Here is a 12,182-nt window from a genome sequence, read left to right on the forward strand (position 1 = left end):
TAAATGGAGAAAATAGGGGTGCGTTCTGGAGGCTTTCTAAATATGTTTTATCTGTAATTTATTCACATTTTCATACCAATATGACACAAAAGCAGTACCCCAAGGCAATTTTCATATTATATTTCATCAATTTAAGGTAATATTCAACGTAATAAATCATAGAAAGTTAACATTCTAGGGTGTACAGTACAGTACTCTCCAGCAGTGGCAGGTGTGTTCACTCCGGGAGATGAGTGGTTGTTGTGGTGTCGGGCACCCTTACATGGATGAGGTGGGTGATTGTGTGTCGTCAGGATCATCAAGGACAGCAAGGGGCAAAGGAAGACTCACAGAACTCTCAGTACTACTGGTAGTAGGAGATGACACCGGTTTGAAGAAAGTGGTGAGGGTTGTTTGCTTGGCAGCATTTTGTTTTTCAGCATAAATTTGCTTGTAGGGAAGAAGGTAAACTCCCGGGATTTTCTAAATCATCTGTTGCTTGCAGCATCTGAGAGATATTTTGCCGTAAAAAATATGCCTTGAATGTGGATATCACACCTTGGTCGAGTAGTGGAATTAGCGATATTGTGTTAGGCGGCAGGAAGCGCACTGTTATGTTAGGATGAATGCTGTCCAAATGTCTAGGATGGCCTGGCGCATTGTCAAGCAACAAAAGAACTTTAAAAGCAAGATTCTGTTCCCGGCAGTAGCGTTCAGCCTCAACAGCAAAATGATCAGCAAACCAATCTTCAAAGATTTGACCAGTGATCCATGCTTTCTTGTTAGCTGCCCAGTGGACAGGAAGCATATTCTTACTCAAACCCTTAAGAGCACAGGGGTTTAGTGAATGGTAAACTAAGAGGCTTCATCTTACAGTCTCCTTCAGCATTGGAACACATAAGCAAAGTCAATCAATCCTTGGCTGCCTAAAAACCTGATGCAGTTTTTTCATCCTACTTATGTAAGTGCTTTTTGGCAAACGCTTCCAAAAAACACCTGGTCTGCATTAAACACCTGCTTTGGTGTGATGCCTAACTCAGCTATCACAGCCCACAACTGCACAGGATAGTGTCCCAGAGCTGTGTTACCTTCACCTGACACTGCCCTGTTTATAATTTCCAACTTTTTTTCAAGTGTTAAAGCTGTTCTCTGCCACTTGGCATATGGCCCAGGACTTGACATCGGACGCTTAGGAGGCATAGTTAAATATTTCAAGCACAAAATCACTGCACCATAGGTAAAAACGTTTAAGAGCACAAGATCACACATCCACACATTGCCAAAACCAATGCGAGACTGACGGGAGTGAGACTGTGAGGTGTGCGCACGTGACTTGTATTGGCAGGAAAGCGGTGCTTCTCGTCCCAACAGTGAGACTGTGAGGCGCGTGCACGTGACTTGTATTGGCGGGAAAGCAGTGCTCCTCGCATAACTGAGTCTTGGACGCATATAACGAGAAGTTGGTGCAAATAGGTTCCTCGCATAACTGTGAATCTGCATTGTCTGAAGACGCATATAATGAGGATAGGGTGTAACTGCGAATAAAAAGTAAGTGCTACAGCCCACAAATATAAAAATACTGAGACAGTACAATATGGGTGCAATACTGCTCAGCGCTGTGATGTGAGGTTCAGCAGGGTCACAGCCTCAGGGAAGAAGCTCTTCCTGAGCCTGCTGGTGTGGGAGCGGAGGCTCCTGTAGCACCTACCGGATCAGAGGAGAGTAAAAAGTCCATGGTTAGGGTGAGATGCATCCTTGATAATGCTTTTCGCCCTGCCCAGACAGCGTTTATGGTAGATGTTCTCAATGGTGGGCAATTGGGTGCCGATAATCCACTGGGCAGTTTTCACCCCACGCTGGAGTGCTCAGGAATACCTGATAACTCTTGATAACACCTTTCAATTTTTGAATTCTGTTCATTTACAATATATGATATGAATGCTTTGGATATTCGTGTCTAGGTTTGACATGCATGCCTCTGCTAATTTAATATACTAATGATGACCATGAATATTTAATTCTAGACTTATGGAGATGAGGGAGAAAGTGAGCCACGTAACTGAAGAGATTCGGCAACTTGATATGGATTTGGAGGAACACCAAGGTGGGTAACTTTAAACCGAATTGGGCTACTTCTGGCAAATGTTACTTGAGTGCTCATTATGTGATCTCATAGGTAACATTGTATGCATTTGCTTTAACAAATGCGTCTATGCCACCTGGTCATGCAAAAACATGGCACAGAGTAATATCTAGCTATAAAGTTTCTCTCACTCTTCTCTGAACCTATTTTCCTGTTATATTTGTGTTTTTGTTAAGTGACTGTCTTTCAGATCTCTGGAGATATTTTGGAAGTACAATAATGCAGTGGAACTTGCATTTAAGTACATGAGTCAAAGAGTCAGAGGCAGGTTTCAGTCCAACTTCTCCATGCCAATGAAGTTGCCTAACAGAGTTTGTCTTACTTGTTTACATTTGGCCCATATTATGGATTTGTAGATCAATAAAGCACAGAAACAGGCCTTTGGCCCCACCCATCCATGCCGATCAAGATGCCTACCTAAACGAATCCCATTTGCCCGCTTTTGACTCCTGTAGCTTTAAGCCTTTTCTATCTATGTACCTGTCCAACTAGCTTTTAAATATTGTTATTGTACTTGCCTCACCACTTCTTCTGGCAGCTTGTTGCATATAAATATCAACCTCTGCATGATGATTTTGCTCCTTAGCTTCCTTTTAAATTTTTCCCCTCTCATTTTAAACCTAATCTCTCTAGTTTTTTTTTCACCCCTTCTATGCCTTTCATGATCTTATGCACTTCAATAAATCTCGTTTGCTCCAAAGAATAGAGTTCAAGGCCTTATCACCCTATCCCTTGAGCCCTGGCAAAATTCTCATAATATCTTCTTTGCAGATTTTCCTTCTTACTTACATCTTTGTCAGGCTAAGCAGAATTATACAAAATACCTCATAACAACTCATATAATTGCAACATAATGTCCAGTGTTAATATCATAATCTTTATTGTACTGACTGATGAAAGCCAACATGCCAAATGCCTTCTTCACCGCCCTATATACATCATTCAGGGAACTATATACTTGTATTCCAGTCTCTTTGTTCAGTAACATAGAAACATTAAAAAAATCTACAGCACAATACAGGTCCTTCAGGCCTCAAAGCTGTGCCAAACATGTCATTACCTAGGGTTACCCATAGCCCTCTATTTCCCTAAGTTACATGTACCTGTCCAGGAGTCTTAAAAGACCCTATCGTATCCGCCTCCACCACCATCGCCGGGCAGCCCATTCCACGCACTCACCACTCTCTGCGTAAAGAACTTACCGCTGACATCTCCTCTGTACCTATTTCCAAGCACCTTAAAACTGTGCCCTCTTGTGCTAGCCATTTCAGCCCTGGGAAAAAGCCTCTGACTATCCACACGATCAATGCCTCTCATTATCTTATACAAATCAGGTCACCCCTCATCCTCCGTCGCTCCATGGAAACAAGGCCGAGTTCACTCAACCTATTCTCAAAGGCGTGCTCCTCAATCCAGGCAACATCCTTGTAAATCTCCTCTGCATCCTTTGTATAGTTTCCACATCCTTCCTGTAGTGAGGCAACCAGAACTGAGCACAGTACTCCATTTGGGGTCTGACCAGGGTCCTATATAGCTGTAACATTGCCTCTCAGCTCTTGAACTCAATCCCATAGCTGATGAAGGCCATTGCACCGTATGCCTTCTTAACCACAGAGTCAACCTGCGCAGCAGCTTTGAGTGTCCTGTGGACTTGGACCCCAAGTCCTGCAATACGCAGTCACAGGTTTACAGTCTGAAAATTACCTTCAGCCATCACCAACCTCTGCTGTCTATCTGCAAGTCAATTTTTAATCCGCCTCGGTGCTTCTCTCTGGACCCCATGAGGCTTAATCTTCCATACTTAATCTTATAGACCAGTTTACCATGCAGGATCTTGAATACCTTGCTAAAGGCCAAACAGACTACATTCACTATTCTACCCTCATCCACCTTTATCAATTACCTCCTGAAAGAAACTGCGAGTTCTCTACACAGCGTATCACAGAAGCTAGCCCGTCTGCACTTTTTGCTGCCTTAGTAAAGCAGCCACGATAATAAGACCCCACCCACCCCAGACATTCTCTCTTCTCTACTCTTCCATAGCGCAGAAAAATTCCCTTCCTGGTACTTATCCTTGCAAGCGGCCGAAGTGATACACCTGCCCATTCACCTCCTCCCTCACCTCCATTCAGGGCTTAAAACAGTCTTTCCAGGTGAGACAGCACTTCCCATTCCAATTTTCATTCCAACATGTCGGTCCATGGCCTCCTCTCGTTCCAAGGTGAGGGCCCCCTCAGGGAGGAAGAGCGACACCTTATATTCTGTCTGGGTAGCCTCCAACCTGATGGCATGAATATCGATTTCTCCTTCCAGGAAAAAAAAAAATCCCCTCCTCGCCGCTCTTCTTTTGTTCTTCATTCTGGTCTCTTACTTCTTCTCACCTGCCTATCATTTCCCCCTGGATCCCTTTCTTCTTGTTTTTCCTCTGTGGTCCACTCTCATAGTCATGGAGTCATAGAGAAGTACAGCACAGAAACAGGCCTCTCGGCTTATCTAGACCATGCTGAAGCCATTTAAACTGCCTACTCCCATCGACCTGCATTGGGACCATATCCCTCTATACCCCGACTATCCATGTACCTCTCCAAACTTCTCTTAAAGGGGGCTTTTCTCTTTGGAGTGAAGGAGGAGCAGAGGTGATTTGTTAGAGGTGTACAAAATGATAAGAAGCATAGATGAAGTGCACAACCGGATACTTTCTTCACAGGGTGGAAATAGATAATGTGAGAGAGTATAATTTTAAAGGGATTGTAGAAAGCTTAGGGGGATGTCAGAGTTGAGATTTTTTTACACAGAGAGTGGTAGGTGCATGGATAGTGGTAGGTGCGCTGCCAGGGGTGGTGGTAGAGACAGATACATTAGCGACACTTAAGAGACTCTTAGTCGGCACATAGATGAACAAAGAATGTAGGGCCATATGGGAGGGAAGGGTTAGATTGATCTTAGAGTAGGTTAACTGGCCGGCACAACATCATGTCCGAAGGGCCTGCACTGTGCTATGCTGTTGTGTGTTCTAGATTCTGTGTTTTAAAACAATTGTGAAAGTAGGTCGGAATGGTACATGGCATTTAACTCTGACAAATGCAAAGGGTTGCATTTTCATACATTTAACCAGGGCAGGACCCTGGGAAGTGTGCTAGAACAGACAAAACTAGATGTATAAGTACGTCAATCTCTGAAAGTGGCCACACAGAAATCCTGGGTGAAGAAGACATAATGTATGTTTTAAACATGAGAATGTCTGCAGATGCTAGAAGTCTAAAGCAACAGACACAAAATGCTGGAGGAACTCAGCAGGTTGGGTAGCATCTATGAAAATGATTAAACAGTCAATGTTTTGGGCTGAGGCCCTTCTTCAGAAAATGAAGGGGGAAGATGGCAGAATAAAAAGGCTGGGGGAAAGGAAGGAGGATAGCTTTAATTGATAGGTGAAGCCAAGATGGAATCTGATAGGAGCTGAGAGCCTTCAAAAACAAAATTTTGAGAGTACAGAGCTTGTATGTGCCTCTCAGAATAAAAAGTAAAGAAGACAAGTGTAGGAAGCTTGGTTTTCAAAAGATATTGAGGCACTGGTTAAGAGAGAAAAAAGGAGGTGCCGAGCAGTTATAGACATGTAGGAACTAATGAAGTGCTTACGGAGTATAAGAAATGCAAGAGAACACTTAAGAAAGAAATCAAGAAGGCTAAAAGAAGGCATGAAGTTGATCTAGCAGACAAAGTGAAGGAAAATCCTAAGGGATTCTACAAATATGTTAGGGGCAAAAGAAGTGAATGAGACAAAATTTGTCATCTAGAAAACAAAGAGTGGGAATAAAGGAAGCCTTTTCAGCTGCCTGCCAGTGACTAGTTGTGTTCCACAGGGTGCTGTGTTGGGACTGATTCTTTTTACATTATATGTCGATGATTTGGATGATGGAATTGATGGCTTTGTTGCACAGTTTGCAGATGATATGAAGATTGGTGGAAGGGCAAATAGTTTTGAGGAAGTAGAGAGGCTACAGAAGGTCTGAGACAGATTAGGAGAATAGGCAAAGAAATGGCAGTTGAAATACAGTGTTGGAAAGTGTATGGTCATGCGCTTTAGTAGAAGAAATTTAAGGGTTGACTATTTTCTAAATGGAGAGAAAATACAAAAAAACTGAGGTGCAAAGGGATTTGGGAGTCCTTGTGCAGGATTCCCCAAGGTTTAATTTGTGGGTTGAGTCTGTGGTGAGGAAGGCAAATGCAACATTAGCATTCATTACAAGGGGACTAGAATATAAAAGAAAGGATGTGATGTTGAAACTTTAGAAAGCACTGGTGAGGCCTCACTTGGAGTATTGTGAGCAGTTTTGAGTCCCTTACCTTAGAAAGGATGTGCTGAAACTGGAGAAGGTTGAAAGAAGGTTCACAAAAATAATTCCAGGATTAAATGGCTTGTCATATGAAAAGTGTGTGATGGCTCTGGGCCTGTATTCACTGGAATTCAGAAGAATGAGGGCTGACATCATTGAAACCTATTGAATGGTGAAAGGTCTTGATAAAGTGGATGTGGGGAGGATGTTTCCTATGGTTTGAGAGTCTAAGACCAGAGGACACAGCCTCAGAATAGAGGAGTGTCTTCAGAACAGAGATGAGGAGGAATTTCTTTAGCCAGAGAGTGGTGAATCTGTGGAATTCTTTGCCACAGGCAGCTGCAGAGACCAAGTCTTTACGTATATTTAAGGCAGTGGTTGATAGATTCTTAATTGGTTAGAGTATGAAGAGATTGGGGGAGAAGACAGGAGATTAGGGCTGGGAAGAAAATTGGATCAGCCATGATGAACTGATGGAACAGATGTGATGGGCTAAATGGCCTAATTCTGCTCCTAAATCTTATGGAAAATGTCACAGTTTTCACTGACTTCATCAAGACTTGTGTAGATGAGTACATGTCTTCAACAACATACTGGACATGCCCAAAAGCCATGGATGAACCAGGAGACTCATAGTCTGCTGAGGGCTAGACCTATGACATTCAGGACCGATGATCCAGAACTATACAAAATTCCATCACTGTGTCTGAATGAATGCAGGATGGTTGTCATGGACCTCATTAAAACAGTTGTAGATGAGTGTGTACACACAAAATCATTCACTCTTCCCCAACCAGAATTCCTGGATGAACCATGAGATGCACAGTCTGCTGAGGGCCAGGTCAGAGGCATTCATGTCTGGTGACAAGAAAGTTACAAGAGGTCCAGGTACAATGTCTGGAAAGCCATCTGACAGGTGAAGTGGAAACTCCATATAAAACTTGATACAATGAAGGATGATCGACAGTTATGACAAGGCTTGAATGCTCTCACCTCTTATAAAGTAAAGTGACAACAGGGCTTCGCTTCCAGATGAGCTCAATGCCTTCTGTGCTCACTTTGACCGTCAAAACATGGAGGAACTATTACAAAATCGCACAGCCCCTAGTAATCTTGCGATTTCAGACTTTGAAGCCAATGTGTGAACAGTCTTCAGGAGGGTGAACCTGGCCAAGTACGAAAGAGCTGTGCGATCAACAGGCTGGAGTATTCATTGAGATCCTTAACCTCTCGTTTCGGCAGTTTGAGCTTCCCACCTGCTTCAATCAGACTTTAAGCTGCATTACAGCATGGTATGGAAACAGCATACCAAGCTGCCCCTGATGTCCATTTTAAATCTCTCACCTTTTTCTAAAACCTGTGCCCTCTTGTATTTAGCACCCACTTCATGGAAAAACAAACTATGTACTTTCACCCTGTTTATGACCTCATGATCTTGTGTATATACCTCGATTCAGTCAACAATCAATCTTCCACATTCCAGGCAATGAGTTCATGTCTCCCTATTACATTTATGTGATCAAATAACCTACTGACACATATGGCTTTGGAAAGTCCTAGTCTATGCAACGTCACTTTCAACCTTATTTTCATCTGTCCTGTAGGTAAGCAACCAAAACTACACTCCAAATTAGGCCTCACCAATGTCCTATACAACTTCAACGTAACATCCCATTTCCAGTACTCAGTACTTTCATCTACAAAGGCCAGTGTGCCAAATGCATTCCTTACGAACCCATCTACCTGTGCCACCAGTTTCAATGAATTATGGACCTGTGATCGCAGATCCCTTTGTTCTACTGAACTCCTCAGTGCCCTACTGTTTACTGTACAAGACCTAACCTGGTTGGTCCTGTCGAAAGGCAAGACTTTGCACTTGTCTGCATTAAATTCCATCTGCCAATATCAGCCCATTTTACTAGCTGGTCCAGATCCCACTGTAAGCCATGGTAGCCTTTCTCGCTGTCCACTACACTCCCAATCTTGGTGTCATTCACAAAATTTCTGGTTCAGTTAACTACATTATCATCCAGATCGTTGATATAGATGACAAACAACAATGGACTCAGTATGGCCTCACTTCTAAAGACTCTGTCTGTCTCCTGTATAAATACAGATGCAAAAATTTCATTTATGATGTCCCCTATCTCTTAACTCTACCTATGGAATACCATTCTGATCTCCCAGAGGACCAGTTTTGTCCCTTGCAATTTGTGGAATCTCATAGGGTCTGCTTTCACATTTTCTGCTAGGGCAACCTTATGCCTCCTTTTAGCCTGCAAACACGAGGAAATCTGCAGATACTGGTAGTTCAGGCAACGCACACAAAAAATGCTGGTGGACGCAGCAGGCCAGGCAGCATCTTTAAGAAGAGGTACAGTCGACATTTTGGGCCAAGACCCTTCATCAGGACTAACTGAAAGAAGAGGTAGTAAGAGATTTGAAAGTGGGAGGGGGAGGGGGAGATCAGAAATGATAGGAGAAGACAGGAGGGGGAGGGATGGAGCTAAGAGCTGGAAAATTGATTGGCAAAAGGGATACGAGGCTGGAGAAGGGAGAGGATCATGGGACGGGAGGCCTAGGGAGAAAGAAAGGGGGAGGGGGGGAAAGCCCAGAGGATGGGCAAGGAGTTATAGTGAGAGGGACAGAGGGAGAAAAAAGAGAGGAAAAAAAGGGAAATGAATGCATGAATGAATAAATAAATAAATAGAGGATGGGGTATGAAGGAGAGGTGGGGCATTAACGTAAGTTAGAGAAGTCAATGTTCATGCCATCAGCTTGGAGGCTACCCAGACAGAATATAAGGTGTTGTTCCTCCAACCCAAGTGTGGCTTCATCTTGACAGGAGAGGAGGCCGTGGATAGCATATCAGAATGGGAATGGGACATGGAATTAAAATGTGTGGCCACTGGGAGATCCTGCTTCCTCTGGCAGACAGAGCGTAGGTGTTCAGCAAAACAGTCTCCCAGCCTGCGTCGGGTCTTGCCAATATATAGAAGGCCACATCGGGAGCACCGGACGCAGTATATCACCCCAGCCAACTCACAGGTGAAGTGTCTCCTCACCTGGAAAGACTATCTGGTGCTCTGAATGGTGGTGAGAGAGGAAGTGTAAGGGCATGTGTAGCTCTTGTTCTGCTTGCAAGGATAAGTGCCGGGAGGGAGATCAGTGGGAAGGGATGGGGGGGGGGACGAATAGACAAGGGAATCGTGCAGGGAGCGATCCCTGCGGAAAGCAGAAAGTGGGGGGGGGGAGAGAAAGATGTGCATAGTGGTGGGATCTCGTTGGAGGTGGCGGAAGTTACGGAGAATTATATATTGGACCCCGAGGCTGGTGGGGTGATAGGTGAGGATAAGGGGAACCCTATTCCTAGTGGGGTAGCCGGAGGATGGAGTGAGAGCAGATATGTGTGAAATGGGAGAGATGCATTTGAGAGCAGAGTTGATGGTGGAGGAAGGGAAGCCCCTTTCTCTAAAAAAGGAGGACGTCTCCTTCATCCTGGAATTAAAAGCCTCATCCTGAGAGCAGATAGTCATAGTCATAGTCATAGTCATAGTCATACTCATACTTTATTGATCCCGGGAGAAATTGGTTTTTGTTACAGTTGCACCATAAATAATAAATAGTAATAGAACCATAAATAGTTAAATAGTAATATGTAAATTATGCCAGTAAATTATGAAATAAGTCCAGGACCAGCCTATTGGCTCAGGGTGTCTGACCCTCCAAGGGAGGAGTTGTAAAGTTTGATGGCCACAGGCAGGAATGACTTCCTATGACGCTCTGTGCTGCATCTCGGTGGAATGAGTCTCTGGCTGAATGTACTCCTGTGCCACCCAGTACATTATGTAGTGGATGGGAAACATTAACCAAGATGGCATGCAACTTAGACAGCATGCTCTTTTCAGACACCACCATGAGAGAGTCCAGTTCCATCCCCACAATATCACTGGCTTTACGGATGAGTTTGTTGATTCTATTGGTGTCTGCTACCCTCAGCCTGCTGCCCCAGCACACAACAGCAAACATGATAGCACTGGCCACCACAGACTCGTAGAACATCCTCAGCATCGTCCGGCAGATGTTAAAGGACCTCAGTCTCCTCAGCAAATAGAGACGGCTCTGACCTTTCTTGTACACAGCCTCAGTGTTCTTTGACCAGTCCAGTTTATTGTCAATTCGTATCCCCAGGTATTTGTAATCCTCCACCATGTCCACACTGACCCCCTGGATGGAAACAGGGGTCACCGGTACCTTAGCTCTCCTCAGGTCTACCACCAGCTCCTTAGTCTTTTTCACATTAAGCTGCAGATAATTCTGCTCACACCATGTGACAAAGTTTCCTGCCGTAGCCCTGTACTCAGCCTCATCTCCCTTGCTGATGCATCCATCTATGGCAGAGTCATTCGAAAACTTCTGAAGATGTTTTTAACTGTGTCCAGGACGGATTCTTGTCACAGTATGTGGACAGGCCGACCAGGGGGAATGCCATACTAGATCTAGTACTAGGTAATGAACTGGGTCAGGTCATAGGTCTCTCAGTGGGTGAGCATCTGGGGGACAGTGAACACCGCTCCCTGGCCTTTAGCATTGTCATGGAAAAGGATAGAATCAAAGAGGACAGGAAAATTTTTAATTGGGGAAAGGCAAATTATGAGGCTATAAGGTTAGAACTTGCGGGTGTGAATTGGGATGACGTTTTTGCAGGGAAATGTACTATGGACATGTGGTCGATGTTTAGAGATCTCTTGCGGGATGTTAGGGGTAAATTTATCCCAGTGAGGAAGATAAAGAATGGTAGGGAGACAAGTGGGTGACAAGTGAGGTGGAAAATCTAGTCAGGTGGAAGGAGGCCGCATACATCAGGTTTAGGAAGCAAGGATCATTTGGGTCTATTGAGGAATATAGGGAAGCAAGAAAGGAGCTTAAGAAGGGGCTGAGAAGAGTAAGAAGGGGGCAAGAGAAGGCCTTGGCGAATTGGGTAAAGGAAAACCCCAAGGCATTCTTCAATTAAGAAAAAAAGGATGACAGGAGTGAAGGTAGGACCGATTAGAGATAAAGGTGGGAAGATGTGCCTGGAGGCTGTGGAAGTGAGCGAGGTCCTCAATGAATACTTCTCTTCGGTATTCACCAATGAGAGGGAACTTAATGATGGTGAGGACAATATGAATGAGGTTGATGTTCTGGAGCATGTTGTTATTTAGGGAGAGGGGGTGTTGGAGTTGTTCAAATACATTAGGACAGATAAGACTCCGGGGCCTGACGGAATATTCCCCAGGCTGCTCCACGAGGTGAGAGAAGAGATTGCTGAGCCTCTGGCTAGGATCTTTATGTCCTCGTTGTCCACGGGAATAGTACCGGAGGATTGGAGGAAGGCGAGTGTTGTCCCCTTGTTCAAAAAAGGTAGTAGGGATAGTCCGGGTAATTATAGACCAGTGCGCCTTACGTCTGTGGTGGGAAAGCTGTTGGAAAAGATTCTTAGAGATAGGATCTATAGGCATTTAGAGAATCATGGTCTGATCAAGGACAGTCAGCATGGCTTTGTGAAGGGCAGATCGTGTCTAACAAGCCTGATAGAGTTCTTTGAGGAGGTGACCAGGCATATAGATGAGGGTAGTGTAGTGGATGTGATCTATATGGATTTTAGTAAGTCATTTGAGAAGGTTCCACATGATAAGCTTATTCAGAAAGTTAGAAGGCATGGGATCCAGGGAAGTTTGGCCAGG

The 12,182-nt window shown here is 44.3% G+C and overlaps 1 protein-coding gene across 1 annotated transcript in view; it reads left to right on the plus strand.

The window, feature by feature from the left end:
• ift74 (intraflagellar transport 74) overlaps window positions 1-12,182 on the plus strand; it is a 256,862-nt gene that overhangs the window by 145,268 nt on the left and 99,412 nt on the right. Inside the window, exon 12 of the mRNA XM_063047634.1 lies at window positions 2,004-2,083. Coding sequence (XP_062903704.1) covers window positions 2,004-2,083 — 80 coding nt within the window. The remainder of the gene's footprint in view (window positions 1-2,003; window positions 2,084-12,182) is intronic.

Source organism: Mobula hypostoma, chromosome 5 (genome assembly GCF_963921235.1).
Source record: "Mobula hypostoma chromosome 5, sMobHyp1.1, whole genome shotgun sequence".
NCBI classification, from domain to species: domain Eukaryota; kingdom Metazoa; phylum Chordata; class Chondrichthyes; order Myliobatiformes; family Myliobatidae; genus Mobula; species Mobula hypostoma.